Source organism: Budorcas taxicolor, chromosome 18, assembly GCF_023091745.1.
Source record: "Budorcas taxicolor isolate Tak-1 chromosome 18, Takin1.1, whole genome shotgun sequence".
In the NCBI taxonomy this organism is placed as follows: domain Eukaryota; kingdom Metazoa; phylum Chordata; class Mammalia; order Artiodactyla; family Bovidae; genus Budorcas; species Budorcas taxicolor.
The window spans coordinates 12,317,741-12,345,057 of record NC_068927.1 but is presented as its reverse complement, the minus strand read 5'-3'; the positions used below and the strand labels follow the sequence as shown (position 1 = coordinate 12,345,057).

At 50.1% G+C, this 27,317-nt stretch overlaps 1 protein-coding gene across 5 annotated transcripts; it reads right to left on the bottom strand.

Annotated features, from left to right (window-relative positions):
* WFDC1 (WAP four-disulfide core domain 1) lies at nucleotides 1-27,317 on the bottom strand. 5 transcript variants are annotated; one of them, XM_052656193.1, is made up of 8 exons: nucleotides 27,206-27,317; nucleotides 26,859-27,051; nucleotides 15,539-15,722; nucleotides 10,960-11,043; nucleotides 9,859-9,999; nucleotides 4,027-4,068; nucleotides 2,073-2,145; nucleotides 1-426 (listed from the first exon to the last, which is right to left on the bottom strand). In XM_052656193.1, exons 2-7 carry the CDS (start codon nucleotides 26,982-26,984, stop codon nucleotides 2,087-2,089), a joined length of 636 nt encoding a protein of 211 aa, XP_052512153.1. In that variant the 5' UTR covers nucleotides 26,985-27,051; nucleotides 27,206-27,317; the 3' UTR covers nucleotides 1-426; nucleotides 2,073-2,086. The 5 variants fall into 5 exon arrangements, with proteins under 5 accessions (XP_052512153.1, XP_052512154.1, XP_052512155.1 ...); XM_052656194.1 differs by having other exon boundaries at nucleotides 27,201-27,301; XM_052656195.1 differs by lacking the exon at nucleotides 27,206-27,317 and having other exon boundaries at nucleotides 2,077-2,145; nucleotides 26,859-27,194.

The following is a 27,317-nucleotide window of genomic DNA, read 5'->3' as shown; positions in this document are numbered from 1 at the left end:
TGAGCAGGTGAGTTTATTTCCATTTTATGATGAGCAGACTTATCTCAAGAACATCTGGGATGGGTAGATGTCTCCCAGAGTCAGACCTGGAAGAAACCTGTACCAACCAAGACACTGACCTTCACACAGCTCCCAAAGGAAGTGACCTCTTCCCATGGCAGATCTGGGGGGTGGCAAGGTCAAGGGGACTACTAGGAGGGCCTCATTTCCAGGATGATAAAGCAGGAACCTGAAGCTAGTGAGGGGCTCCCATGAAGTCACCCCGCCAGGTTGGGCCCCGCCAGGGCTGAGAGCCAGGGGCCCTGTCTCCAAACACCGCTGGGGTCATGCTCTCTCGGGCTGGGCATGACCTTGGAGGTCAAATCATTTTTTACCCAGTGATTTCCGAGGCTCAGCAGAAACTGGAGGAATGTTCTTGCAGACAGGCTGAAAGGGAAGGAAAGAAGGAATGATCACGAACCCAAGAACACGGCGCCACAAGTACGTGTCATCCACTTCTGCCTCACACACCAGAAGCACCAGAAAGATGCCAGCTTCTGCTAAGACTCAATGCTTGACTCACTGCTAAGTCTCTCTGGGTTTCACCTTTCTATCTGACTCCATGTGGATCTTTTTTACAACCTTGGTTGTGCTAGAATCTTGTTGCCCGTTTCCAGTGTGTTTGCAGTGAGTCCCTCCATGTGCAGATGTATTTTTGATGCATTCGTGGGGGCAAGTGGGCTCCCAGTCCTCCTACTCTGCCATCTTGATCTTCCCTCCCATCTCATTTAAGTTCCTAATGCAGCCCTCCTCCTCACTCCCATTTCACAGATATGGAAACTGAGGCTTGGAGAGGGGAGGTCATTAGCCTAAGATCACCTGGTGGTGGAGCAGGAGTTTAAACCCAGTTCTGGCCAGCTGGTTCCTAAGAGGCACCCTACATCGTTTCTCACTGCCCTGCTCTTTCCCACTGGTCCCAGCACTTCCCCATGTGAGGTTCACAGACTCAAGTGGGTCAGAGCCACTTCAAGGACTGTTCCTGTCATCAGCAGGTAATAGATATGTTGGCATCAATCCCCATGGGCTCTAGCTTTTCCTGCAGGACTCACACCTGAAGATTCTGGAACCTGAAACCTGATGTTTGCCCTTCAAGGACATTCAGGGGTAAGTCACCTGCTTTCAGGAGGCTCTGTTTACCACGCACAGACTTGAGCTTTCAGAGCGCTTGGTGGGTGTCCAGGTTTTACTGGCTGAAAGGTACAGGTTTTACTGGATCTTTGCATCCGGCCTGTCTCTCACTTTGGAGAATGCCTGAGAGTGTAGCCGTGCCTTCTTACCCAATCACCTCTGGAGCCGGCCGCCCCCACCTTCACTCTGTTCCCACCCCGGGGGCCTCCATGGGGCTCCTCAGTAAGATCTTTCCTGCCCTGGGATTTTTGCCCTTCTGGCTCCTTCTGCCTGGATGCCCGTGTCAGATGCTGGCTCCGATGTCACCTGCTCACCTTTCTGACCTTCGTCTGAAGCAGTCCCCTCCTATCCTGCCTCACATCACCTGTCTGTCCAACGCCCTTCACGACACCATTGCAGGCTGTGCCTGTCCTGCTGGTAGGCGGGTTTAGTCTCCTATGAAGATGTCAGCCCCTGAGAACAGGAGCCCTGATTTATCCACGGCGTCCCCCCAGCACCATGTCTGCACACTGGACACTTCCACGAGTGACTGTGGAGCCACAGGGCACCTGCTTCACGCCCAAGCACTGGCTGTGGGTAGTACCGCACGGCAGAGGGAGGGGGACAGACGACCAAGTTCCTGTGGCAGCAGAGGGCGTGTCTGCCGATTGCCAAGGAACGCAAAGTCAGTCACAGCCTAGACTGGTCCTCGGGTTCAGAGTCACGGGCTCTAGGAACTTCTACTGCTGATTACACCCAGGGTGCTCACGTGTTCACTTTGAAATTACAGGGGCATCTTCACATTCTTCCCACAGGTCAACCCTTTTCTTGCTCTCCTATCGGTCAACTTTGTGACGAAAGCTACCTCAGACACCTGGTTGCCCAAAGCCACCTGCTGTCACTGACTGATCACACCTCCCACTTACCCACCGCTGTCACTTTATTGAAAGTGCCTCTGATGTCCTTGTCCGTGTTCTGCCACATACTTGGAGGCGCCCTCTGCGGAAAGAATCGGGCGGTCAGGGCAGGTGTGTGGATTCCTGCTCAGGTGCTCACAGCTCAGCAGCCAAACTAACTCTAAATGCCTCAGCCTGGCTCTGACCCCTCCTCTCCCCTAGATGAGGTCCCTTAGTCCCCACCAGCAATGGCACCCCACTCCAGTACTCTTGCCTGGAAAATGCCATGGGTGGAGGAGCCTGGTGGGCTGCAGTCCATGGGGTCGCTAAGAGCTGGACACAACTGAGCGACTTCGACTTTCACTTTTCACTTTCACTTTTCACCTTCCTTCGGAGAAGGAAATGGCAACCCACTCCAGTGTTCTTGCCTGGAGAATCCCAGGGACAGGGGAGCCTGGTGGGCTGCCGTCTCTGGGGTCGCAGAGTCAGACATGAGTGAAGCGACTTAGCAGCAGCAGTAGCAGCAGCAATCCCCACCTGCAGCCATTCCCCCTCCTCCCCAGGGCCCCCACCTGTGTAGTCTGCTGTCAACTCCTGACATTTCCCTGCCTGCCCCCTGCCCCGACCCTGTGCTCATGACATGCTCAGCTACTGTGATGGCCGAGTTGCTTCAACCTCACGATTCTCACATCTGCTGATCCTCTGCCCACTGTTTATTATTCTTCATACTGGGCTTCAATGTCCCCTCTTCAGGAAGCCTTCCCTACATCCCCGTCTATTTTCATGGTGTCCTGAATGTGACCTCAGTGGTCCTGATCACTGCAGTCACCAAATAACCGCTTGGACTTTATTCATTTTGTGATCTCCTGCTTGATGTTAGCTGCATGAGGCCATGGACTGGATCTGCCATATTCACAAATATAGCCTCAACCTCCAGCACAGAACAGAGAGTTTGTTCAGTTGCTCAGTTGTGTCTGACTCTTTGCGACCCCATGGACTACAGCCCGCCAGGCTTCCCTGTCCATCACCAACTCCCAGAGCTTGCTCGGACTCATGTCCATCGAGTTGGTGATGCCATCCAACCATTTCATCCTCTGTCATCCCCTTCCCTTCATAAATATGTACTGTCAATTCTTAAAAAATATATATAGTAGATGAATGAAGAACACGTGGATGGATGATTGAATGAATTGTTGGGTGGATGGGCAGAACACTGGATGGGCAGAAGGATGGATGCGTGGATGAGTGGATGGATGGAAGACTGGATGGATGAAGACTGGATGGATGGATGGATAAGTGGAAGACAGGATGGAAATGGATGGTTGGATGGGTGGAAGACTGGATGGATAGAAGATGGGGTGGATGGATGGAAAGATGGAAGGAGGACTGGATGGCTGAATGGAAGACTGGATGGTTGGATGGGTGGAAGACTGGATGGATGGATGACTGCATGAATGGATGGATCAGTGGATAACTGGACGGACAACTGGCTGGAAAGATGGTGTCAACCAGATGTTTCAATTCCCTGAATGAAAGTAGGAGGAGCTTTTGTACATCGAGTCCTACATTCTGATGTTTAGCATGAAGCTGTGTTTGCTGTAAGTCCTCTTGCCCACCATCAGACCACAGGGTGTCTCCTTTATTCCCCAAACCTAGTTCCCACTTTGCTCTCTATAAGCCATCCCTGAGCTGCTGCCCCAGTCCCAGCCTGCAGCCTGGAGTGGCTCCTACCCGTGGGGAGGACTGCTCAGGTTGCAGGAGAGCTTTTGCACAACAGAAGCATCTTAGCTTCCCAGCATCTGATCCCCAAAGGGCCAGCTGATGGCATAAGAACCACCAGGTAGAATACAGTCATTTTCTTTCATAGCAGCTTCAGACTGGAGCTCTCAGGACAGCCCACAGGGCTTCTTTCTCTTCTTCACCCCAGAGATGCCCACCACCATTTTTAGTACCCTCTGCAAGGAAAGAATGGGCCTTCTCCTACCTGGATATTCTTTGTAAAATTTCTGTCGTAAGAATCGACCATCTGGAAAAGAAATGAGAGGATTAAGCTCCTTTCAAGGAGTTTATGAGGTCAAAACTATTTTCATAACAGTGCTAAGAAATGATTTGTGTTTTTCACTCTCATTCTCTCACAAGTGTGTGGTAGAATTTTTCAGAAGCTATGTTGTGTGTGACACTGCAGCCCATCAAACGCAGATGCAGACATGAAGAGCCTGTCCTCTGAATACACATATTACAACTGCAAATGTGTAAAACCACGCCACTCTGCCCACTTTGTGTGTATGTTGGAAAACAGAGCCGTTTTTAAGAAAAATAATATTTCTGCCACAGTGAGTTTATCATTGTCACTTAAAAAAATTAATTATTTTCATTGGAGGATAATTACAATATTGTGGTGGTTTTTGCCATGTATCGACATGTGTTGTGTGTGTTGTACCTGTGAAAGTCACTCAGTTGTGTCGGACTCTTTGTGACCCCCTGGACGATAGAGTCCCTGGAATTCTCCAGGCCAGAATATTGGAATGGGTAGTTGTTGCCTTCTCCGGGGGAATCTTCCCAACCCACAAATTGAACCGGGGTCTCCTGCATTGCAGGTGGATTCTTTACCAGCTGAGCTACCAGGGAAGCCCTGTATCAACATGAATCAGCCAAATATTTGGAACGTCTCAGCTTTACTTTTGAATATGGTAAATACCCATAGCCAAAACCTACACAAGGCTCTGCGGGGTTCTCAGTATTTTTAAAAATTAAGTTGTTAGTCCTGATTTGGTCGTGCCACACGGCATGTAGGCTCTTAGTTCCTTGACCGGGGATCAAACCCACACTCCCTGAAGTGGCAGTGCAGAGTCTTAACCACTGGATCACCAGGGATGTCCCTCAGTACTTTTTTTAATCTAAAGTTTGAGAACCACTCTCTTAAGAGATGAACTGGAAGCAAATTCCAAAATATTGTTCAGCAAATGTCATTACACAACACATTCACAAGGAAAGCAAGCAGCAGTTTTTGAGTCTTTTCAAGAGACTTGAAAGTCATTACTGCAAACAAAACACTCACTTATGAAACTTCACTCCACTGCTCACTAACCCACTTGCAGCCTCAGTTTTCTCACCAGGAAATGGGCATAAAATCAATACCTCTTAAGTTACCATGAGGATTAAGAGAAATGCTTTAATTGGAAACACAGACTTGCAGCAAAGATTATCAGGAACCACACAAAACAGCCACTTTTGTGTGTAAAAAGTGGTCAACTCTAGGTAATTTTATTTGTCTCAAATTACTAAGAATCCCCACCACCTAATACCCACTGCTGATTGTCAACCACCCCACCCACTTCCAGAGTACCCCCACCCCCCCGCCCCGCAATCAGGGCAGTGAAACACTCTCTGGTAGGAGCTGGGGAAATGTAACGTGGCAGAGTGGAGAAATCTGGCCAGCTCATGCAGACGGTTCACTTAATTGGCATTGGTCAGCTCACCCCTCCCCTTCCACCCATGAGCCTTGTCTGATGGCTACCAGGTCAATCACATTTGTGCCCTTGGAACTAATACACCAATCATATCTCAATAAAAATCGTTCTGTTCTCTGGAGATCCTAACCATCATCAGGATGTTCAGGACCGACATTTACTGTTCAAGGCGACAGAACCAAAGGCCGATCCACAGCCTCTGGCAGACAGCTTATCAGTATCTCAGTGACTACTATTTACAACAATTTTCCAAGCAAATGACGACTGTTTTCCAGGCCCGAGGCTCTCTGAAACATTCCTGCTCCTCCCGTCTCCCTGGGAATGGATTCTAGTTCCTGATGCCAAGGGAAGGACACTGTGATCTGTGCAGAAATAGATGCCCTCTTCGCGCCGGGTATGTTTACCAAAACTGTCCCTTTAACAAAAGAAATCAATGGATTTGAGCCCCTGCTCAGGACTGCGTGACCACATTATCCTCAGGCAGCATCAGTGAAGTCATCTTGTCAGAGGGGAGCGTGGAGACCCATCAGCCTCGGAGTGGCATGCAAGCCACTCAGAAGACGTACTGGGGAGGGGGTATAAATTAGGAGCTTAGGGTTAACATGTACATACCTCTCTATATAAAATAGATAACCAGTGAGAACCTACTGCGTGGTACAAGGAGCCCTGCTCAACAGTTTCTATTGGGTTGGCCAAAACATTAGGCTTTTCCTTGAGATGTTTGTTATAGAAAAACCCAAATGAATATTTTGGACAAGCCAATAATAATCTCTAAGGAAGAACAACCTGAAAAATATACACATATATACATAAAATACGCACGTGTATATCTGAATCACTGTGCTGTACACCTGAAGCTAACACAACGCTGTAAATCAACCAGACTTCAGTAATAAAATAAAACAAAAATTTTCTTTATTGTAATAAGTAAAGCAAATAAGCACTGAGGAGCCCAGCTCTGCTCTCCGAGAAATCACATCTGCTGCCTGTGCCCATGTTCATCTTCCTCCCAAGAAAGATGAGAACTCCTCCAGTGCCAGGGTCCAGACTGAGCCCAGAATGGCCCTCAGCCCCCTGAAGCAGCCAGCTCTCAGCAGAGACTTGCATCTTGGGTGTGGGCATGAGAGATGTAATTTATTCTCTGATACTGCCCCCAAATACCCATGCAGATTTATACAGAGGGAAGGTGTGGGCTGCGGGGACAGGCAGAGATGAAAGGAACAGTAGCGACTAATGAATGTGGTGGAGGGTCCAAGGGACTGTCCTTGCCACGGTTCAGTAAGTCAGAAATTACTTCTAATATATGTCTTTTTTTAAAAAAAGAAAAAAAAACTTAAAACCAGAGGTGTCTTCCTAGGTTACCCTAGGATGGGAGTGCCCCTCTCCTCCCCGAGACCGTTGCTCCAAGGGATGTTGTTGGAATTTAAGATGTTTCCAAGGTCCTGTACAATTATCAACAATTATTGCTAAGTGACGGCCCTCTGGGGATGAGATGAGGGGAAATTTCATTTACATTTCCATCCAGAAGGCTCTGATCATTCCTCTGAGCAGGAAACAAGTGGACAGGCTCAGCCCTCTTCCCGAAGACAGGTGACCCCAGTGCATATTTGTTGAGGACCTACTCTGTCAGGCGCTGAGCTGAGGGCTTTAGAAGTATTCTCTAATCCAAGCCTCATCACCACCCCAAGAAGCACTTACTATGGGGACCCCCAATTGCTCCATTTTACAGATGAAGAAACTGAAGCTAAGAAAAATTAGATTAGTTGCCCAAGGTCATCTGGGAAGAAAGCCACAGGGTTTGAGCCTCATTTCAGTGGCCTGCAGTCTTTCTTTTTTTCCACAGTGCTTTTTTTTTCCAGTGTCAGAAAATATTTTTTTAATGCTTTTTTATTGTAGTAAAAGCCACATACTATAAAACATACTATTTAACCAGATTTAACTGTACGGCTCAGTGGCACGAAGTACATTCACACTGCTGTGCAGCCCTCACTATCATCGTCTCCCGAATTTTTCTCCTTCTTAAACTCTGTCCCCATTAGACACTGACTCCTCACCCCGGCTCCCGTACCACCCCCGCCCCCACCCCTGGCATCCACCAGTGTACTTTCTGACTCCATGAACTCAGTGATCCTAGGTCCCTCATATAACTGGTATTTGTCTGCACCTACTGTATACTGGAGGGGCTTCCCATGTGGCACAGTGGTAAAGAACTCGCCTGACAATGGAGGAGACCCAGGCTCGATCCCTGGGTCGGGAAGATCCCCTGGAGAAGGAAATGGCAACCCACTCCAGTATTCTTGCCTGGAAAATCCCATGGACAGAGGAGCCTGGCAGGCTACAGTCCATGGGGTCGCAGAGTCAGACATGACTGAGCGCATGTGACTGTGTGTTGTTTAAGGTTCATTTAATACATGTCGTGTGGCCTACAGTCTTAACCACACTCGACACTGCTTGTGGTCACACCTTTCCCTTTGCAGGCTTGCACTGAGGATTAGGGGAGCACCCAGGGGGGCCTCCGTCAACCTCAGGCACCATCTGTGCAGTCACCTGAATGTCCCTTTGCTGATCTCCATCCTCCAAGTGGGTCTTCTTTGAATTGGTCTGATTCCTCAAGAACCGGTCTGAACTTGTTTGACTGACTCTGGTCTTGGAGATCACGTAACTGAATGTGTGCAATCAGGCGATAAGAAAGGCCTGGTAATTCCAGGTCTTTCTGGTTATAAAAATGACATTTCAGCTCAGAGGACTCCTGACTTGCCCGCCCCCCTGCCCCCCGGCCCTTGCCCCTACCAGCTCTCTTCTGGAAACGGCTGTTCCTTCCAGCAGGTTCCTACAGGCTGGCCTGTCCTTGGGGCTGAGCATCTGAGGATGGTAGGGGACCCAGTCTACCTGTGGTGCAATGTGGTGTCTACAGACAGCAGTGGGGCCAACAGAACGGATTTAGATCTGTGCTTGAGAAACTACAGACGTGGTTTACGTGGATTAACTCACTGGCTCTTCAAAGAGTCTGTGAAATAGCGTAACTTTTTTTTTTTTTTTTTGGGCTGTGCCTCGCAACACATGGGATTTTAGTTCCCAGACCAGGGATCTCAAACCTGCACCCCCTGCGTTAGAAGCATGGAGTCCTAACCACCGGACCACCAGCAAAGTCCCAGCTTAACTAGGCCCAGCTTATAGATAAGGAAAGTGAGACCTGGAGAGGCTGGGCCACATTCCACATGCAGCAGAGGGGCCGCTCTGGCTGGAGAACCCACCCCTATGCCTAACGGCAAGTGCGATGAAGGAGAAATCTCAGATTTCCGGTTGGTTATGAACTTTTACACGCAGCTTTTTTTTCAAATTGAGCTCAGAATTCCGGGAACCAACATACCTTGAAACAGTCCCATGCCTCATAATTTTATTATTTACAATGATGATAATGCTAAATGTATAAGAGATTTAACATCTACGTCTTTCCAGAAACACCTCAGAGAAACAAAATTCTCAAATCAGAGGGAAAATGCTTCAGCAGAAAATGCATGTGGTGGGTTCTCTGGGCCAACAGGGTCACTGTGACTATCCTGATCTTGACTGAGGTGCTCTCCTCAGCTATTAGGGCTGAGGGATGCTGAAGTGGGGGCGTGGGCCTGGAGGATGTGTTCTCAAAGCTCCAATGAGCTCAACTTTGACAAGGTTGCCCGATTCTTCCCTTGCACATAGTCCTGGCAAATTCCATGCCTAACTTCTCGACCTTATACCTTGCATGAGGCAGGAGTGGCTTCAGGTCCCCCCAGCAGCCCCTCTCTGCTCTGTCTTCCATGCTGCTCACCTCAGAGAAAAGCATGCAAACTAAAGCCACGCTACTCAGGCCCTTCACCGAACTATTTATTGACTTGTCTCCAAAGACAAATATTAAGTAAGTCATACTGAAGGGTCCTAGCAGGGGGAAGTTAAGGGTTCTTGGACAACTCAAATATTGTGCAGTTTATAATGGATAGATAGATATTAATAGAAGTAAATTATCCAGTGTTTACTGAGCACCTCTTAATTCTTATCTTGGCTCTGGCTTCACACATGTGATTTCCATCACCCCATAACCCAACATGAAGTGATATCATTTTACAGATAAGGAAACTGAGGCTCAGAGATCTGAAACAGCTGACCCCAAGGTGAGCCAGGCAGGCGGTGGCGAGCTGGGCTTTGCCCTCACCCTGTACAGATGAGGAGGGAGGGGTGGCCTGGAGCAGGGCCGTCGGGGGAGACGGGGGAGGGTGGGGACAGGCTCAGAGGCCGGGCTTTCCTCTGGGACGGGTCTCCCACAGGGGATTTCCAGGGAGAGCTAGGTGGGACTTGGTGTCCACACTCACCTGCTGGCTTGCGCTGCTTGACACACTGCCCCCGGTTGGGGATGCCCGCAGCCAGGTCACCCGGGCTCAGGATGTGGCACTCATAGCCTGAGGGGCAGAGGAGCGGCTCGGCCCCGTCCTCGGTGGTGCTGCAGGCCTCTGCTGCGGGGCGGGGGGGACACACGGGGGGTTCAGGGGCGGCCCCCAGCGGGGCAGAGGGGCTGCCTCTCATCTGCAACCCAGATGCCAGGCTGTGCCTGGGGTCTCCACACGCACACACACACACACATGCACACGGGGGCAGCTCAAAGTCAAATGACCCCAAACATGCCCTCACACGCATTATGACACACATAACGTACATTCACCTGCACACCTCGAAACACACATGTTCATGTTTACAGTCACACATACATATATGCTTACACACCAAAATCCCAACACACATATACAGATACACCACCCCACAAGTCCTAACACACATACACACATACATATTAGCCATATCTGCAGGCGCACACACACAAACACACCCTGCACATACACACTCACATCTGTGGTCACACACATCATGAACACAGCTGCACAAGCGCTCAGACACACAGCCCCAAGCACAGCCACTGGGCTCCACGAACAGCTGCACACCCTAATGGACACGGTGGTGCACGTGTATGTGTGCAGAGCCACAGAGCAGAGCGGCACACAGCAAGGTGTTCACTCACACCTACACCCCTGCAGTGGTCCAGACCCCAGGCCTGCCTTTCAGAAACTGTCCTCCACCACCCCTGCCCCCAAGGAGGCCTCATAGGCGGGGAACAATGGACCCACATGGTGATTTTAAGGATCTGAAAACCCCACCCCCCTCCCTCTGAACTCTCCACCCAGTGAGGAGGCCCCAGTCCCAGGGACAGTTGAAGCCTATGGTGTTCTGGGGATTCTGAGAGGCTGGCCAAGCCCCAGTCACACTCTTCTATGGGGGTGGGGACGGTTCAAGAGGGCGGGGTATCTGAGGACAAGCAGCCTCCTGGAGCAGAGGCTGCCCCTGGTTTTCAGTTTTCTGGAGGCAGCCTGAGAAGGGGGACCCTGGCTGTGCCGCTGGGTTGGGCGTCACCTAGCACGTACCTTGCAACACCTCCTCAGGGCCATCCAGGAGCCAGCCGTTGCCCCCAAGCCATCGAGGTTTCGGCTGTACTAGCCAGTCTAGAACTGACAAGATAATGCATGGTTACGTCAATGCCCTCTTCAGGCAGCCGAGAAATGCCCCAGCCGCTGGGAATGGGGGAACCCACATCTCATGACCCTCCCGAAGGAGAAACAAAACAACGTGGTTCTCCTGAAAAAAGTTCACCCCTTCCCTTTAGTAACAGACTTTTGAGCTTCAACTAGGCACTGGGTAGCCAAGCTGGAGACTACACTTCCCAGCAGCTCCTGTGGCTAGGTACGGCCATGCAAACCGAGTTCCGGCCAGTGGGATGTGAGCAGGGGTGATGAGGCAGCTTTCTGTCTTGCCCTTGCATTGATGCCTGTCTGTCCCCTTCCCTCTCTTTCCTGCAACCTGCAGCCTGGGGCCCACTTAGACCACGTGGAGCAACAAGACAGAGGGAACCTGGGTCCCTGTGGAGCAGAGCCACCTGCCTGCTATGGACCATCTGTCAACTCTGGCCTTTTAACCAAGGGAGAAGGAAATATTTCATAGGCTGGGCCGCTTGGTTTACGGGTCTTTTAGTCACAGCCTTACGGTCCGTTCTCTAACCAATACATTTTCTAACAGGAAGCGTGACCATGTAGTAGACTGGAAGGTCTTCAAACCCCCAAACAGGGACTGAAAACCCAGATGTCTCTGGGGACAGAGAAGTAACATAAAGGAAAAAGGCAGGCCGGGTAGGACCACAGCCAGCTGGAGAGTGTTCTGCTTCAACGGGTCAGCAGTTGGTCGGCTCTGGCCAGCCATTCCCAGTGTTCTCAGAGCCTCTGGGTGTTGTTGTTGCTTTAAACATTATTTATTTATTTGGCTTCATTGAGCCTTGTTTGCGGTACATGGGGCTTCACTGCGGCACGCAGGCTCCAGAGTGCACAGGCTCGACAGCTGTGACGCGCGAGCTTAGCTGCCTCATGGGGATCTTAGTTCCCTGAGCAGGAATCAAAACAACGTTCCCTGCATCGGAAGCTGGACTCTTGACCACTGAACCACCAGGGAAGTCCCTGGGTGGCTTTTTCTTTTTCTTAAACTTTAAGTCTGTATTTTTTGGAAAAAAAAAAAAAAAACAACTCGTTTTTAAATCTTGGCAATTGATTTTTTTTTTTAAGTGCTTTGGAGATCAAATAAAGCTGGTTTGGGATCACATTTGCTTATGGCTGCTGCTTTAGTCTGACTCTAAAGCACGACAAAATAGAGAGACTGATATGCTGTCTAATGCCTTTGAGAGCACGCAGACGGAAACTGGTAAAAATGCTGGTTAGCGTTTTCTCTAAAAGAGTACAATATGGTTATAAGATGGTTGTTCTAGGTGTAGAAATGGAAGCAACAGACCAGACAAGCTGTTGCAACTTCCAAATGAGAGGGGTGTCATGGTTCCAGAACTCTATTTCCAGCCTCCTGTTTCTTCCCTCCTTTTGCCCATCACCTCAGGCTTAATGTTAGAAAATGCATCTTCAATGCTATTTTTCACTAAACAGGAAATGTGTTAATGCATCCTATACAGGGAAACATGCACCCTTAGCTACGTGTGCGGTGTGCTCAGTCATGTCTAATTCTTTGTGACACCGTGGACTGCAGCCTGCCAAGCTCCTGTGTCCACGGGATTCTCCAGGCAAGAATATTGGAGTGGGTTGCCATTTCCTCCTCCAGGGGATCTTCCCAAGCCAGGGATCAAACCCACATCTCCTGCCTTGCAGGCAGATTCTTTACAGCTGAGCTGCCAGAGAAGCCCACACTTTGACCTACTTTTTGGAATACTGAAATTTGGTCAAGGCCTCCCATAAATGTGCAGACCTTTAAGGCTTGGAAGCCCAGGGCCTTGCCTCTCTGCTCTCCAACTAGAACTTTCTGGGATCACCTACTAGATAAATTCCCTCCACCCATGACGTTATCTCAGGGTCTGCTCTGGAGGGAAAGGGAACTTACAAGCAGACTGCAAGGAAGTGCATAAGCTGCTCAGACATGTTAGACAAGCAGTTCTCAATGTGGAGCGATTTTGCCCCTGGATGAAACATCTATTAAGGTCCAGAGACTGTTTTTGGCTGTCCCAGTGCGGGGGTGGGGCTACTACTGCCATCTAGTGGGGAGAGGCCAGGGGTGCGACTCAACATCCCATGAACACAACACCCAGGTCAGCCCCTCACTCCTCACCCATCAATTAGATTTATCCAAACCCAAAGGTCAAGAGTGCCAAGAGTGAGACAACGTGTGCTAGACATTATTGTTATAATTATTACGATTAATACTTTGCTGACTCTTCCTGCTGGCCAGTGAGAGCCAGGCTTTCACCGATTCGTCCACCCTTCACTGAGTAACGTTTACATGGTGGGGATATAGCAGTGACTGAAACAAACCAAACTTCCTGCCTCATGGGGCTGACCTTCAAGTCGGGGGAACAGTCAGGAGACAAATGAAGCATAATATTCTAGACTGAGCCATAAGGAAAGCTTAAGCCACAAGGCGGTAAGGAACCAGAGGAAAGCCGCAAGGCCAGAGTAAAGATGATCACAGAGAGGGAAACTACCCTGAGGGGCTTCCCTGGTGGCTCAGATGATAAAGAATCCTGCAATGCGGGAGATGGGGGCCAGTCCCTGGGGCAGGAAGATCCCTTGGAGAACAGAATGTCAACTGGATCCAATACTCTGGTCTGGGGATTTCTGTGGACAGAGGAGCCTGGCAGGCTACAGTCCATGATGCTGGGAAAGACTGAAGGCCAAAGGAGAAAAGGGTGGCAGAGGATGAGATGGCTAGACAGCATCACTGACTCAATGGACACGAATCTGAGCAAACTCCGGGAGATGGGGAAGGATAGTGAAACCTGGCGTGCTGCAGTCCATTGGGTCACAAAGAGTTGGACACAACTTAGCAAGTGAACAACGACAACTCCCCTGAGAAAGAGATCACCTCTGGACCGAGATCTGAGAGGGTAAGGAAGTGAGCTATGTGGGTATCTGGATGTGGGGGAAAGACTGGATTCCACAAATGGGCCCAGGGGCCCCACATTCCTACATCCAGAGCCTAAGGCAGTGGACACTTTCCCACAGTCAGAAGACTAAACTGAAGCTCCAGTTCTGCCTGCTGGGTGACTCTGGGCAAGGTACTCAGCTTCTCTGAGCTCCAGTATCTTCAGCTATAAAATAGGGCTGATAATGGTCTCTCCACTCCATGGGAGTGTGTGAGCATTAAGTGAGATAGTGCAAGGAAAGGCTATTTGGAATGTCATGGACAGTTATTCAATTTGTGCACTGCTCAAAAACACCTGTTCTAGGCAGCAAGTAAGGCTAGAGTTCCTATACCCTGTCTCTGCCCAAAGGAGGGGACATTTTTTAGACTTGTCCAACCAGACAGGCGTACTTTTATGTGCTTCCGCCACCAGGAGGGGTGCCATTTTGTCCTTCTTGTAAAAGCCCCTGTAGGAGCCAGCCTGGCCAAGAGGCAGTGCTTAAAGGCAGCACCGATTGTAATTATGAACATTATTAAGGGTGCTGAGTCCCTTGTCATCACTATGACCTCACCCTGAATAAAACTGAGCATGTTCATTCTTACCTTGGCTTTGGGGTGGGGGGAGCTTACTAATGAAGGCCCATGGGAACCAGAGCCTCTGGCTGACAGTGCAGTCCTACCAGACTTCTGTGCTCCAAAGGCTCAGCCCCAAGCAGAACGGAGAGAAACCCCCTGCCTACCCTCATCCTACCCACTCAGGGCACGTTTCCCCACTCACTGGAGACCCCCACTTCCCTCCCCATCCCCCCAGGCTCCCTTCCCCAAGCTCTCCAGAAGGGATCTGAAACACCTTCCCTCTGAAGATGATGCCCTGAGAACTGTTTCTCCCAAGGAGATTCCCGTCAGGATTTAACGAACATGATTCCCTGCTCCTATCCCCACGTGGGGCTGAGCAAGCACTGCGGGACTTGGCACTCTCTGGAAGCCGAGCGTTCTCATTCCTGCTTTACAGGTGGGGGTTTAAGGCTGTCACCAGCTGGCCAGCAGATCTGAATCCAGGAGTCTGCATCCTCACCTGGATCGCTAAGGTGTCAGATCTCCCTCTCAAATACCCGCAGGGCCAGGCCTCATGAGTGAACTGGATGGTCCTGGTGGGGTCTCTGGAAAACCAGAGGGGTCCCCCTGCCATGTAGGAGCACCTAAGGCTGCAGCAGATGGTGGCCCAGGGAATGCGGGCCAGTATTTTTAAGAAAAGCTGGAAATCTGGATTTTTTAATGAGGAATCTCCCCCAGCTTCATAGGAGGAAACATTTTCCCTGGGTGTCCTCTGGACTGTAGTTCTCCGCCGGGAGAGGTGAGCCTCACATACAGCAGGCGCTCACTGCATCCAGCTGGATGCTTTCCTCAGGAGCGCTATGTTTCCATTTCCTAGGTGGCCCAGGTTTAAGCCCAGCTGTTCCTGCAGTCAGGCAGCACCAGGCAGGACAGTTCCCCCACGGCGCCGGCCCTCCCAATCCCGCCCGCTCCCCTGCCCCAACACCCCCGGCCGGGAGAGCCTACCTGGCGGGGGCGGCACGGCCTCCAGGCAAGCGTAGGCGCAGCCGTTGTAGCAGCAGCGCCGGTGTCGCGGGCACTCGGAGTCGGCCTGGCAGCGTGCAGCCTGGCAGGCACCGGGGGGTAGCGAGCGCGGGGGCGGTGGGCAGCGGTCTGCGCGGGGCTGATGGGAGCCGCCTACCTCCTCCGCCTACGGGAAGAAGGCGCATCAGTGGGATGTGCTGGGTGCTGTGTGCCGCGGTGGAATCGCTGGGCCTCTCTGAGCCAATGCGTCCTGGCACTGGCAGAACCACCCTCTGAAGGTTGCTCTGACCGTGAAAATATGTGTTTCTCTTTGTAAGAGCCCTAAACTGTGGGGCTCACTGACAAACAGTGGGCTCACTGATGGTGAGCCCAGCAGCACCCAAAAGATGAATGCACCTGGAGAATTGTATGTTAACCAAGCATCTATCCTGACGTATTATGTATGTACGGATTTGTATATATTTACATGTAAAAGGGTATATATGTACATATATACACATAGATATGTACACATGTATATTTCTGTATATACATATATACTTATCATCCATCCATATGTTTATATAGAACTTTGAGAATTTACAAATCACACAGAAAATGAATAAATTCACACCACAACTTGGATAAAACTCACAAACATAATACTGAGCAAAAAAAAAAAAAGAAAACCCCAGTGTCACAAGAGCTCACACAGTGGCCCTGTTCTGCTTCTTGATCTAGGTGCTGGCTCCACAGTGCAATTTAATGGAACCTGACTCAGGATTTTCCCATGTTTAGGCACTATGTTTCCAGAAAAGTGAATAATATGATATATTACTTAACATGTAAGAAGTATGGACACATGGCCAATAAAATAAGCATTTTAGAGGTGGGACTGGGAGAGCTGAAGTCATGCCCGAAAAGCCACTCTGGATGCCTGTGACACCAGATGCCATCTGTGCAGGAAGCACTGTTTGGTTTCTGGATTTGAGGGTAGGGTGTTTGGAGGGCTGGTCTTACACATGCCTACACACACGTGCACACACTCGTGCACACACAGTTAGAGACAGAGTAAGTCATTGCGAAAAAAACACCCTGGATTGCCCCACTGCCTGCTATTGTCTGAACTACTCTTCCGCCTAAAACACTGCCACTACTGATCCTCCAATCCCCCAGCATATGCATTTTTCAAAATTCTGCCCTTGGTACTGTCCAAGTAAATAATGTACTGCTGCAGACTGCAACAGCATGCAGCCACTAAAACCTGCTTATGAGCAATCCCCCAAGATATGGTGGTTTGTAAAGAAAACCAAAGTGTAGAACAGTGTGTCTGCTCTGCACCTATGTTTTAAAATATGCGTATGCACACACATGTAATATGCATATACTTATACAGGCCTAGAACATCTTTGGAAGGAGATACAAGCACACACAAGCAACTGTTGTCAAAGATTACCTCTGGAGAGAAGAATTAGGTTCTGAAGTTGAGGGAGATTTTTCCTATTGTCAACACTTTTTTCTCCGTATTGCAATATATATATTGCCATGAACACACTGATTTTTTTCACTTTAAAGACAATTAAAAGTTTACAAGTAGAAATACTTAACAGGAAAAACTTTATGTTAAGTAAAATAAATAAAGGCAAGCTACACAATGGCATATGCCCTCGAAGGTCAAGGCTGTCTGAAGGTCCCTCCTCTGCAGCTATGTGTGTTAGTCATTCAGTCATGTCTGACTTTTTGCAATCCCATGGGCTGTAGCCCACCAGGCTTCTCTGTCCATGGGAGTCTCCAGGCAAGAATGCTGGAGTGGGTAACCATTTCATTCTTCAGGGGATCTTCCTGACCAAGGTATCGAACTCGGGTTTCCTGCACTGCAGGCAGATTCTTTACCGTCTGAGCCACCAGGGTGGCTGCAAGCCCCATGCGCTGCTCCCAGTGCCCTGCAGGGGCCGTCAGATCACCAAGAATAGGTTCTGAATAGATGTTGGAGAAGACTCTTGAGAGTCCCTTGGACTGCAAGGAGATCCAACCAGTCCACTCTGAAGGAGATCAGCCCTGGGATTTCTTTAGAAGGAATGATGCTGAAGCTGAAACTCCAGTACTTTGGCCACTTCATGCGAAGAGTTGACTCATTGGAAAAGACTCTGATGCTGGGAGGGATTGGGGGCAGGAGGAGAAGGGGACGACAGAGGATGAGATGGCTGGATGGCATCACGGACTCGATGGACGTGAGTCTGAGTGAACTCCGGAGTTGGTGATGGACAGGGAGACCTGACATGCTGCAATTCATGGGGTCGCAAAGAGTCGGACACAACTGAGTGACTGAACTGAACTGCACCAATGGGTGGGCAGGGGCGGTCACAGGGACCAGTGGTTTTCAAACTACTTCCCAAGGACCCACAGGGGCTAAAACTGAGGGCCAGGTGGGAAAGGTAACAGTGACCAAGTGTGGTGGTGGGGGGGGGCGGGGACAGCCTGGGGAGGGTGGGGTGTCTGCCCCCCTTCACCCAGAGAATCATCTTTAAATATATATAGATTGGCAGTATTGTGTTAGCTTCAGGTATAGGGCAAGGTGGTTCAGTTATTTACGGCTGATTCAAACGATACATTATTAAAAGACACAGAATGTAATTCCCCGGGCTGTACAGTACGCCCTTGTTGCTTATCTGTTTTAAGTGGAGTATTTTGTATCCAGAGAATTCATCTTTCCTCCCTTATCGAAACCACTTAATCTGTGAAAAGCAAAAAAAAAAAGAATACAAAGCCAACATCTGGCAGAAACAAAGCCCAAACAAAAGGGGCAACTTTGTAAATTTCGGATCTTTCAGCTCTGGTTCAGCCTTTCTGCCACCGCCTGCTCGGCTGCCCCACCCCCCAGTTCCTGTATCCTCAGGAATAATTTCCAAGCTACACGCAGTACACATCATCCCATGCTGTCAACGCCCAGTTCATTTTCTTCAGAATGAGCGACCCTGGACCCATGTTGGGGCCCCGCCGCTGGAATCCTAATCAGAGGTGACAGCTGCCCTGGCCTCCCTGGCAGGGCGAGCAGGGGTGCTGGATGGGACTGGCAAGGGACTGCCGGCTTTTCCGTCCAGCCTGTTTTCACATTGAGCCTCATTTATGAAATTTAACAGAAGCCGGAGATGAGACGGGACATGCTTTCCCCCACCTCCGATGCCTCCCAGGTGGGTGACTGCCTAAGGGCAGCCCCCAGCGGGACGCGGGTGGAGTGGTGGGGGCTGGGGGGGTGGGGCACATCGAGAGATCCAGTGTAGACGCGCCAGGGCTCGCTGAGGAAAACTCAGATGTCGCTTCTCGGAATTGGGAGAGAACAAAAGAGATAAGCGCCTTAGAAGTCAAATCACCCAAGTGATTTACGGTGAGGCCTGAACAACAGATGGCCCTGAGTGATAAAGATTTCACGGATTTCACTGAGGGGCCCAGATTAAAGGATTAAATGTTTTGAAAAATATTTCATGTCAAGCAAGGTGATGCTCACAGAGGGTCCCAAACAAAGGATTAGGAAGAGAAAGAACAGACTTTAATCAACGAAATAAATAGATTACCTTCCCAGCCCCCAGGGAGTTAAAGGTTAAAGGCCAGAGTCTGCGGGCTAAAGGTCAGACCCCAGCTGGTCCCACGGCCTGCTCCTTCACTTCTCTGGCCTCCCTCCTGTCCTCCTGCCCTCTCGCTCACTCCTGGCTAGTGCCCTGGCGCCTCTGAGGTCCCCCTCTGGCCTTTGCCCAAGATGCCTGCCCAGCTCTGGCCCTGACACAGTGCAGGTATCTGCTCTCACACGCCCTTAGCTGGTGATCCCATTCCCCGCGGCCTGCCTGACGCAGCTCCAAACCCTCCGTCACCCTTGGGGGCGCTGCACACTGATCCACTGTGGCGTTTTTTCTCCTCAGAACTCTGCCTTCTTCCCACCTGTGTCCCCAGCACCTCTGATCGTGCATGGCAGAGAGCAGGTGCTCTGTTCATCTGATGGGAACTGTGATCATGACGATGATGGAGGTGTGAGAGATGGGCAGCACCGAGCGGCGGTTCACCATGTGCCAAGCATCCCCCTGTGCGTTCAGCCTGCACATGGGCCCTGCGTGGGCGGTGCCCCTTCGTGTTGTTTAATCTTGCACCTTCCCCCGGCATCCGCATAGTCTCTGGTCCCGTGAGTCCAGCGGGGCAGGCCCCAGGTGCTCAGAGAATTAAAGGTTTGCCCAAGGCCATAGGCAGAGAAGGGTCATGAGCCCAAGTATTACACACCTCCCTTCTAAAGTCAGAATAAAGCATCCAAAATATAAACCTGGGGTCAGTGGCCTCCGTGTCCAACGGCTTGCCAAGACCCCAAGCCCCTCCTTGCCTTGGAGCCTCCCCTTTCTTTGGGGCAAGAACTTCAGAGCCGTGTCCCACATTCAAGTGTACCAAGGCGGACGGCGCCATGGCCGTGACCTCACGAACAGTCACAGATTTGAGCTCAGGCATGGGAGCCAGGTGAGTCTGGCTTGGACCCCTGCAGCTGTGTCATCATAAAGGAAAATAACCTCTGTGAGCCTGTTTCCTCACCTACGAAATGGGCCCAGAAGTGCGTGCCTGCTGCCGGGGTTTGCGGAGGGAGCCGGTGAGATCCGTAATGCTGATGCCTTGGTTTTATTATTTCTGTGTGAAGCTCCAGGCGTGATGCTGAGGCAGATGCTAAAGAAACCTCTGAGCTGGTCCCTGCCTCCAAGGAGTTCAAGATCTGCTAGTAACTGGGATCTGAAGACGCTTAAGCAAGAAACCCTCCTGCAGCAATGCCGTCATTTCTGAAGATGGAGGCAGGGGCAGACTGGCAGAGTTCCTCAGAGGAAGTAGCCGCCCCAGCACTGCTCTCTGGGGGTCCCCCAAGGCAGCGTCCATCGCTCCCCTGTGGTTACCTGTGTCCCCACCGTGGAGGTGAGAAAACCGAGGCACATACACCATGGGAGAGCACCAGGCTCTGAACTTGGGCCAGTCTGCCTTCCTAATTACGGCAGAGCAGGTGGCATTTATTAAGCTCCCACTGTGAGCCAACGCTGCGCTATGTCAACAGGTACTGAATTTCACTGTTCTCAGCACGGTCCTCTAAGGTCACGGCTGTGATTCACCCACTTTACTGATGAGGAAACTGAGACCCAGAAACACTGAAGGCGCTCACCCCAGGTCATGCAGCTGGCCAGCAGCAGAGGCAAGATTCAAACCTGGGTCTGACTCTGGCAAATTCCTGTCCCGGGAGCATGGGCCTGGGGAGCTGCTTCCCAATCTCTGAGATTCCTCCTGCTTTGTCAGCTTGGGGTCCCCCTCTCTCACATGGCCCTGCCTCCTGCCCGCCTGTGGACCAGCCCCAGCTCTGGATATAGGTATGTAACTTCCTCCCCCAGGCACACCTTTTGGAAAGAACTCACCCTGGCCCCTGCTCTCTGCAGCCCTAGCCAGCCTTCTCCTCCGTTGCCACTCAGCTGAAAATAACAGCATGTCACATCTCAGCTCACTCCAGACTGACAACATCCTTCACGAATATCCCAGGCAACTCATGTCCTCCATCTTTTATTTTCATCCCTGCTAGGGGATGGCACAGTGAGCCTGCTTCAGAGTTCCTACGGAACAGCTTCGAAGGCAGCATCCCAGCGCTGCATGCCTTGCGTGGGTAAAGACGGTTCCCGTAAAGTTTTGATTTGGTAGCTATTCTTTTCTTCATTCCTTGGGGGGATATTTTTGGAAGCCTCTGTATATTTGCAAAGCCATTCTTCTGCCGATTCCTTCAGGAAGTGGGTAGGGAAAAATCAATTCTGGACTGCTCCAGAGGGAAGCCCAATTCCACCAGTCCACTGAAGTGCATGCCTGGATGTCCAACCAAAGGAGGCTGTATGAATATATAACAGAGAATCCGCTGGAGCACCACAGAAGTCTTTGAAGGGAGAACATGGGCCCATCATATCAACATTTTCAACATGAGTGCGTGCTCACTCACTCAGTTGTGTCTGACTCTTTGTGACCCCACGGGCTGCAGCCCACCAGGCTCCTCTGTCCATGGGATTCCCCAGGCAAGAAAACGGGAGTGGACTGCCATTTCCTTCCCAGGGGATCTTCTCAACCCAGGGGTGAGACCAGCATCTCCTGTGACTCCTGCATTGCAGGCGGATTCTTTACTGCTGAGCCACTGGGAAAGCCATTCCCCTTACATCATTTGATGAAAAATGCAAGGTACAAAACAACATGAATGATGAGCCAGACACAAATCCCACACACAAATATGATATTTGTATGAAACATCCAAAATAGGGAAATTTTTGTAGACAGGAAGCAGACTGGTGGTTGCCAGGCAGCAGGGATGCAGAGGGGAGTGGAGAGCAGCTGCTTAGTGGGTTTGGGGTTTCCTTTTAGGGTGATGGAAATGCTTTGAAACTAGAAAAAAATGGTGGTTGTGCAACATTGCAAAAGCACTAAATGCCACCGAATGGCTCAGTCTTATGTGGCTGACTTTATAGTCTGTGAACTTCATCTCAATAAAAAAAATTTAAACAACATGAGCAAAATATCGTTAAGAAAACAATGCGTGCTGAGTATAAGCACTTCATGAAAAAGTCTAGGTACACACACACATACCAAGGTATCAACAGAGCTTGCGTTCCGGAGAATTTAGCCGATTTTTACTTATTCGTGACTTTTCGTATTGTCTGAACGTCTTGCACAGTCAGCATCATTGTTTTTATAATTGGGGGAAAAAAACTGAAACCATCTCCATTTAAGGAGAAAGAATCCAGTCTCCAGAGCTGCCCCAGTTTACCACATCCCTCCCTGCACACAACCCCGCCCCCGATGCTCTGATCCCCGCGAGAGCGCTACCCTTCTTTGGAATGTTCCAGAGATTTAATGGCCTGACCAATAAAAATGCATCCCAGGATGGACTGGTTTGCTGGGTGCAGGAAGCAAGCCAATTTTCCTCCAAGCTTTACTCGCTCTTCCTCTGGAATTCGGACGTCAAAGACCTAAAAATACGTCTCTCCCTGGAATGGCGGGATGAGAGTTCTGTGTGTGCTGAATGTCGTTTCCTGACACTTGGACTCCGGGAGCAGAGTCTGGTGCAAGGCTCACACTTCCTCTGGACAAGCCATCTCAGGGCATGTCCAGAGCAGGGCCGCAAACTAGGCCAACTCCTCCAGCTGGTGTGTTCACTGAGTCCTACTGGGTACCTGAGAGTCTTCTAGAACTTTCCACCCCTTCTCTTCTGCTCTAGAAATGTAATTTTTAATGTAATTCATTCATTTCATGGTAAATTCATAGTTCTCAGGCCTACTATGTGCCAGGCCCTGGGTGCATGCAAGGAGAGCTAACCTGAACCAGAAAACACTGGCCCTGCCTTCACATGGCTCAGCTCTGGAACAAGCGACAGACACCAGCCAAACATCGCACAGAGGAAGCAAGCAAATCGCTTTCCTTTTGTTTATCTGTGCGAGTAAGTTATTGAGAAATGAAACAAAGCCAGAATAAAAAAAAGAAATCATGCAGATGATAATATGGGAGCTAAATGTTATGAAGGAGAAGTTGAAAAATTAAGAAAACTTGCAAGGGAGATATAAACAGGGTACTCCGGGACCAGGGAAGACTCCTCTGAGGAGGAGCCACGAAACTAAGACAAACCTGGCCAGGAGACCTTCACAGAATCCCTAAGAAGTACCTTAGGTATTTGAGGGGCTTTGTTTGTTTTTTGGCCATGTTGTATAGCTTCCAAGATCTTAGTTCCTTGACCAGTGAAAGTGCCAAGTCCTAACCACCGGACTGCCAGGGAATCCCTCAGGTTCTCTCTTTTTTTTTTTTTTAATTATCGTGGTAAGATGCTTACAATTTGCCACTTTCACCATTTTGAAGTGCACAATTCTGTAGCACCGACTAAATTCACAATATTGTGCAACCACTTACCTCTATATTTCTAAAACGTTTACATCATTCCCAAACAGAAATTCTTTTCTTTTTTTAATTGAAATATAGTTGACTTATACTTAACTATACTTTTAAGTATAGTTAACTTATGTTAGTTTCTGGAAAAATTCTATTCTCAGTAAGCAGTACTTCCTAATCCCTACCCCAACCCCAGCCCCTGACCACCTCTAATCTACTTTCTGTCCCTATGAATTTGCCTTTTCTGGACATTTCCTAAATAGCAATAGGTCACAGGCTATGTGGCATTTTCTGACTGGCATCTTTTTTTGATCTGGACCATTTTTAAAGTTTTTATTGAATTTGTTACAACATTTTTTCTGTTTTATCTTTTGGGTTTCTTGGCCATGAGGCATGTGAGATCTTAGCTCCCCAACCAGGGATTGAACCCGCACCCTCTCGCGTTGGAAGGCAAAGTCTTAACCCCTGGGCCACCAGGGGAGTCCCCTGACTGGCATCTTTCACAAGCACAAGGTTTCCAGGGTTCATCCATGCTGGAGCATGTCCCGGCACGTCATTCTTTCTTATGGCTGAGTAATGGTTCACTGGGTGGATGGACCCTCCGGCACGTCATTCTTTCTTATGGCTGAGTAATGTTTCACTGGGTGGATGGACCCTGTTTTGTCGGTCCTTTCTGAACTTGTGGACATCTGGGCTGTTTCCGCTTTGGTTGCCGTGACTAAGCCCTGTCTCCATTTCCAGCCCCAGATGGGTGCTTAGGAGACTAAACAGACCTATAGCCACAGTGACACATAGAGATCCTCAGGCCACCAGGCCGCCATGGCGGCTACAGTGAGTCCCATCTGGGGGATCTGCTCAGAGGATCCTGAGATAGAATGCAGGGTGAATACCTGGCCTGACACGTAGGAAGGAGTGTTCTTATGACTTTCACCAAATGCCAGGAAAGCAAAGCTCAAAACACCAGCTCCACAGAACAGACCCTGAGCTCCCCAGAAAGGCTCTGGGGCTATTGATAAACATTCCACTCCCTGGCCTATTCCATCTTATCTAGCCTCATAAATATCTGGCTCTGTCTTTATTTTTATTAGTGCATAGAGAGCGGTATTCCCCTGCCAGGCCCTGAGCTGGAGGCTCTTGTGGTCTTTCCTCTGGACTGCAAAGCAGCACGGCTGTCTCCTAGGCTGCAGGCAAGGCAACGGAGGCTCACAGAGGACAAGCCTTCTTCTTACGAGCCTCCCGAAAGGGCCTCCCCTGTCTTCCTCTCTGGCACTGCGTCTAGAGCAGGAAAATGCATACAGCGTCCAGGAAATTCCCCGGACCCCCTCTGCCCACTCTGCCAAGGGGCAGGGCTTCAGGAAGGGGAGGAGCCAGCATGCAGGATGCTGGCAGACACCCTGGTCCAGGTTTAACACCCAGCTCTCCACATGCAGTCAGTCTGTACCAGTTTCCATGGTGTAAATAGTCCCACCGGGGCTGATATCAAGCCACCAGTGCAAGACTGCTGAATGAGGAGTGCAGAAGAGATGTGTAAAAGCTCCTGATGGATGGTATTTCTACCTCGTAGGTGCTACAGACACGAATAATCTTGAGAGTGGGGAGCGTGGTTAAGATGTAGCAAGATAATTAGGAAGTAATATGCTTCCTACATCGTACCATGCCTGGCATCATTAAACATTCCCTGTACCCTCTTCTCTGCCTGGAAAACTCCTATTCATCCTTCAAAGCCCTGGGTTGAATATCCCCAACCTGGCACAGAGCTATACATATTCTGCTGGGCTTCCTTTGTATTTGCCCATAATTTACCCACAAGAATGGATGGGAAGCCTTCTTCATGGCAGGCACCTGGCAGGGCACCAAGAACACTGCACTGAGGAAGACGGAATCGGGCCCTACTGTGAAGAACCTACATTCCCTCTGAGGAGCCAAACAGCAACCAATCTCATAATTATTTGAGCAAAAGTCACCAAGTCACATGGACCACTCAGTATGTGTTGTGTTTGATGGATATGGAGTCATTCACTCTCCACCCTTAGGCTGAGAGTGTTAGTAGTATCTTCCTGAACCTTCTATGCCTCTGTGCTCCCTTTTGGGGCAGGGAACCTAAAATGACATCTTCCCCCTGCCTCAGTCTCTCTCCTCGTCCCTTTCCTGCATTATTTACCTTCTCAATGCTTGTCGGCAGACACAGACATCAGAGATCCTGTGGGTGTGGTTTCAGACCACCACAGTAAAGCCAATCCCATCAATGTTTTGGTTTCCCAGAGCACCTACAAGTTATGTTTACATTATGCCACAGCATATTAAGCGTGTAACAGCGTTACATCTAAAAAATATACAATGTACACACGTTAATCACAAAAATACCCTATTGCTGAGAAATGCTAACTGTCCTCTGAGCCTTCAGTGAGTCGCAATTTTTCACAGTAGTCACCTCAAAGATCACTGATCACAGATCAACAGAATAAAAATAGAGTGTGAAATAGCGGGAGAATTACCAGTGTGGGATACAAAGACACAGAGCCATAAATGCTGTTGGCACAATGACGCCAGTATACCCACAGACCTACACAGGAAAATCAGATGTGCTTGGATACATTTTCCTTTAGCTTCTCATTCATTCTCTGCAACCCCAGGCCTGTGGGGGTAACACGAGTTCCCCAAGGCTTGGGGGTACAAGTTGGCATCCTTACAGCCTAAGGCAACCTGGGTAAACAGTGGCCATCTAACTGCCTATTTGTTTAAATAAACTGAAAGGAATGCACAGTCTTTCTCAGATGAGATCACTGGTGCTCAGAGATGTCAAACAACTTACCTGAAGTCACACAGCCTGTGAGCAAGAGTACAGATCCAAAATCAGGGCTGCAAGGCCCATGCTTCTCACCTCTGGTCATGGTGTGCCATCCCTCTGTATGGCTGTCATGTGTTACCCAGCTGCTTACCCTATTCAGTGAGGCCACCCTTAAGGGCAGGAGCTGCTTGCTGTCTCTGTGTTGTACCCACAGGACCACACACGGAGCCTGGCCCAGAGCAGTTTCCACCAAGTGTGTACTGAGTGAGTCAGGAAGCACACGGAAGCATAATTGCATCCTAACGACATTTGGTTATTGATTGCTGAGAAACAACACTCAGTTTTCAGTCCTTGGACTCTTAAATTAGGTGCTGTTTGTCAGGAGAAAGTAACCTTGGGTAGGGAAAGCCCATCGCTGCCCGCCGTGTGTTTTTAGGGGCCCCTGGCTTCTCTATTTCCAGGCAGGGAGACTTTTGAGGGCTGTGAGGTCTGTCTGCCTGCCCACCCGACTTTGGCACAATTCAGATAAAGACGCCTGCTCCAGTCTGCCCGCGTGTGGGGGGCAAGAATTGACCATCTCCCCCTGGCCCCCAGGACCCCCCAGACCTGGGCACTTACACGGGACCTCTCCGGCAGCCTCGAGGGCAATGCCCGCTTCCAGAGGTTCTTGGTGGAAGTACCTTCAAGGAGCAGCAGAAGCAGGAAGCACAGAGTCCAGCTGACCTTTCTCCGGCCGCTGCCCATCCTGCAGCTGGTTCGAGGTGTTTCTTCCTAGATGGTCAGAGGAGAGGGGTGCTCCGGCTGGTGGGTCCTAGAATGGGGAGCAGAAGTGTGCTCGGGCTGCCGGAGAGTTTCTCGGCTCCACTCGGCCGGGTCCCTGGGATCATGTGTCCGCGCCCAGCCCAGGCCCCCACCCCCATCCCCTGGTGGGGGCCGCCCGCCGGGTTATTTTTAGCTTGCCCTACTCCATCTGGCCCCAGAGACTCCCCGCCAGACGTCTGCAGCCGAGGCGGGTCAGAAGGCAGCGGCAGCTGACGGGGGCATCACGCTGCTTGAAGACGTGGCTGGGAGTGGCCC

Bases quoted from the DNA above. Each gene is read 5' to 3' on its own strand.
- WFDC1 (XM_052656193.1), bottom strand. From the start codon at position 26,984: ATGGGCAGCGGCCGGAGAAAGGTCAGCTGGACTCTGTGCTTCCTGCTT. The intron at 15,723-26,858 runs GTAAGTGCCCAG...TTCTTCCCGTAG, and splicing joins GGCTGCCGGAGAGGTCCCGT to GCGGAGGAGGTAGGCGGCTC. The intron at 4,069-9,858 runs GTGAGTGTGGAC...TTTCTTTTCCAG, and splicing joins CAAGCAGCGCAAGCCAGCAG to ATGGTCGATTCTTACGACAG.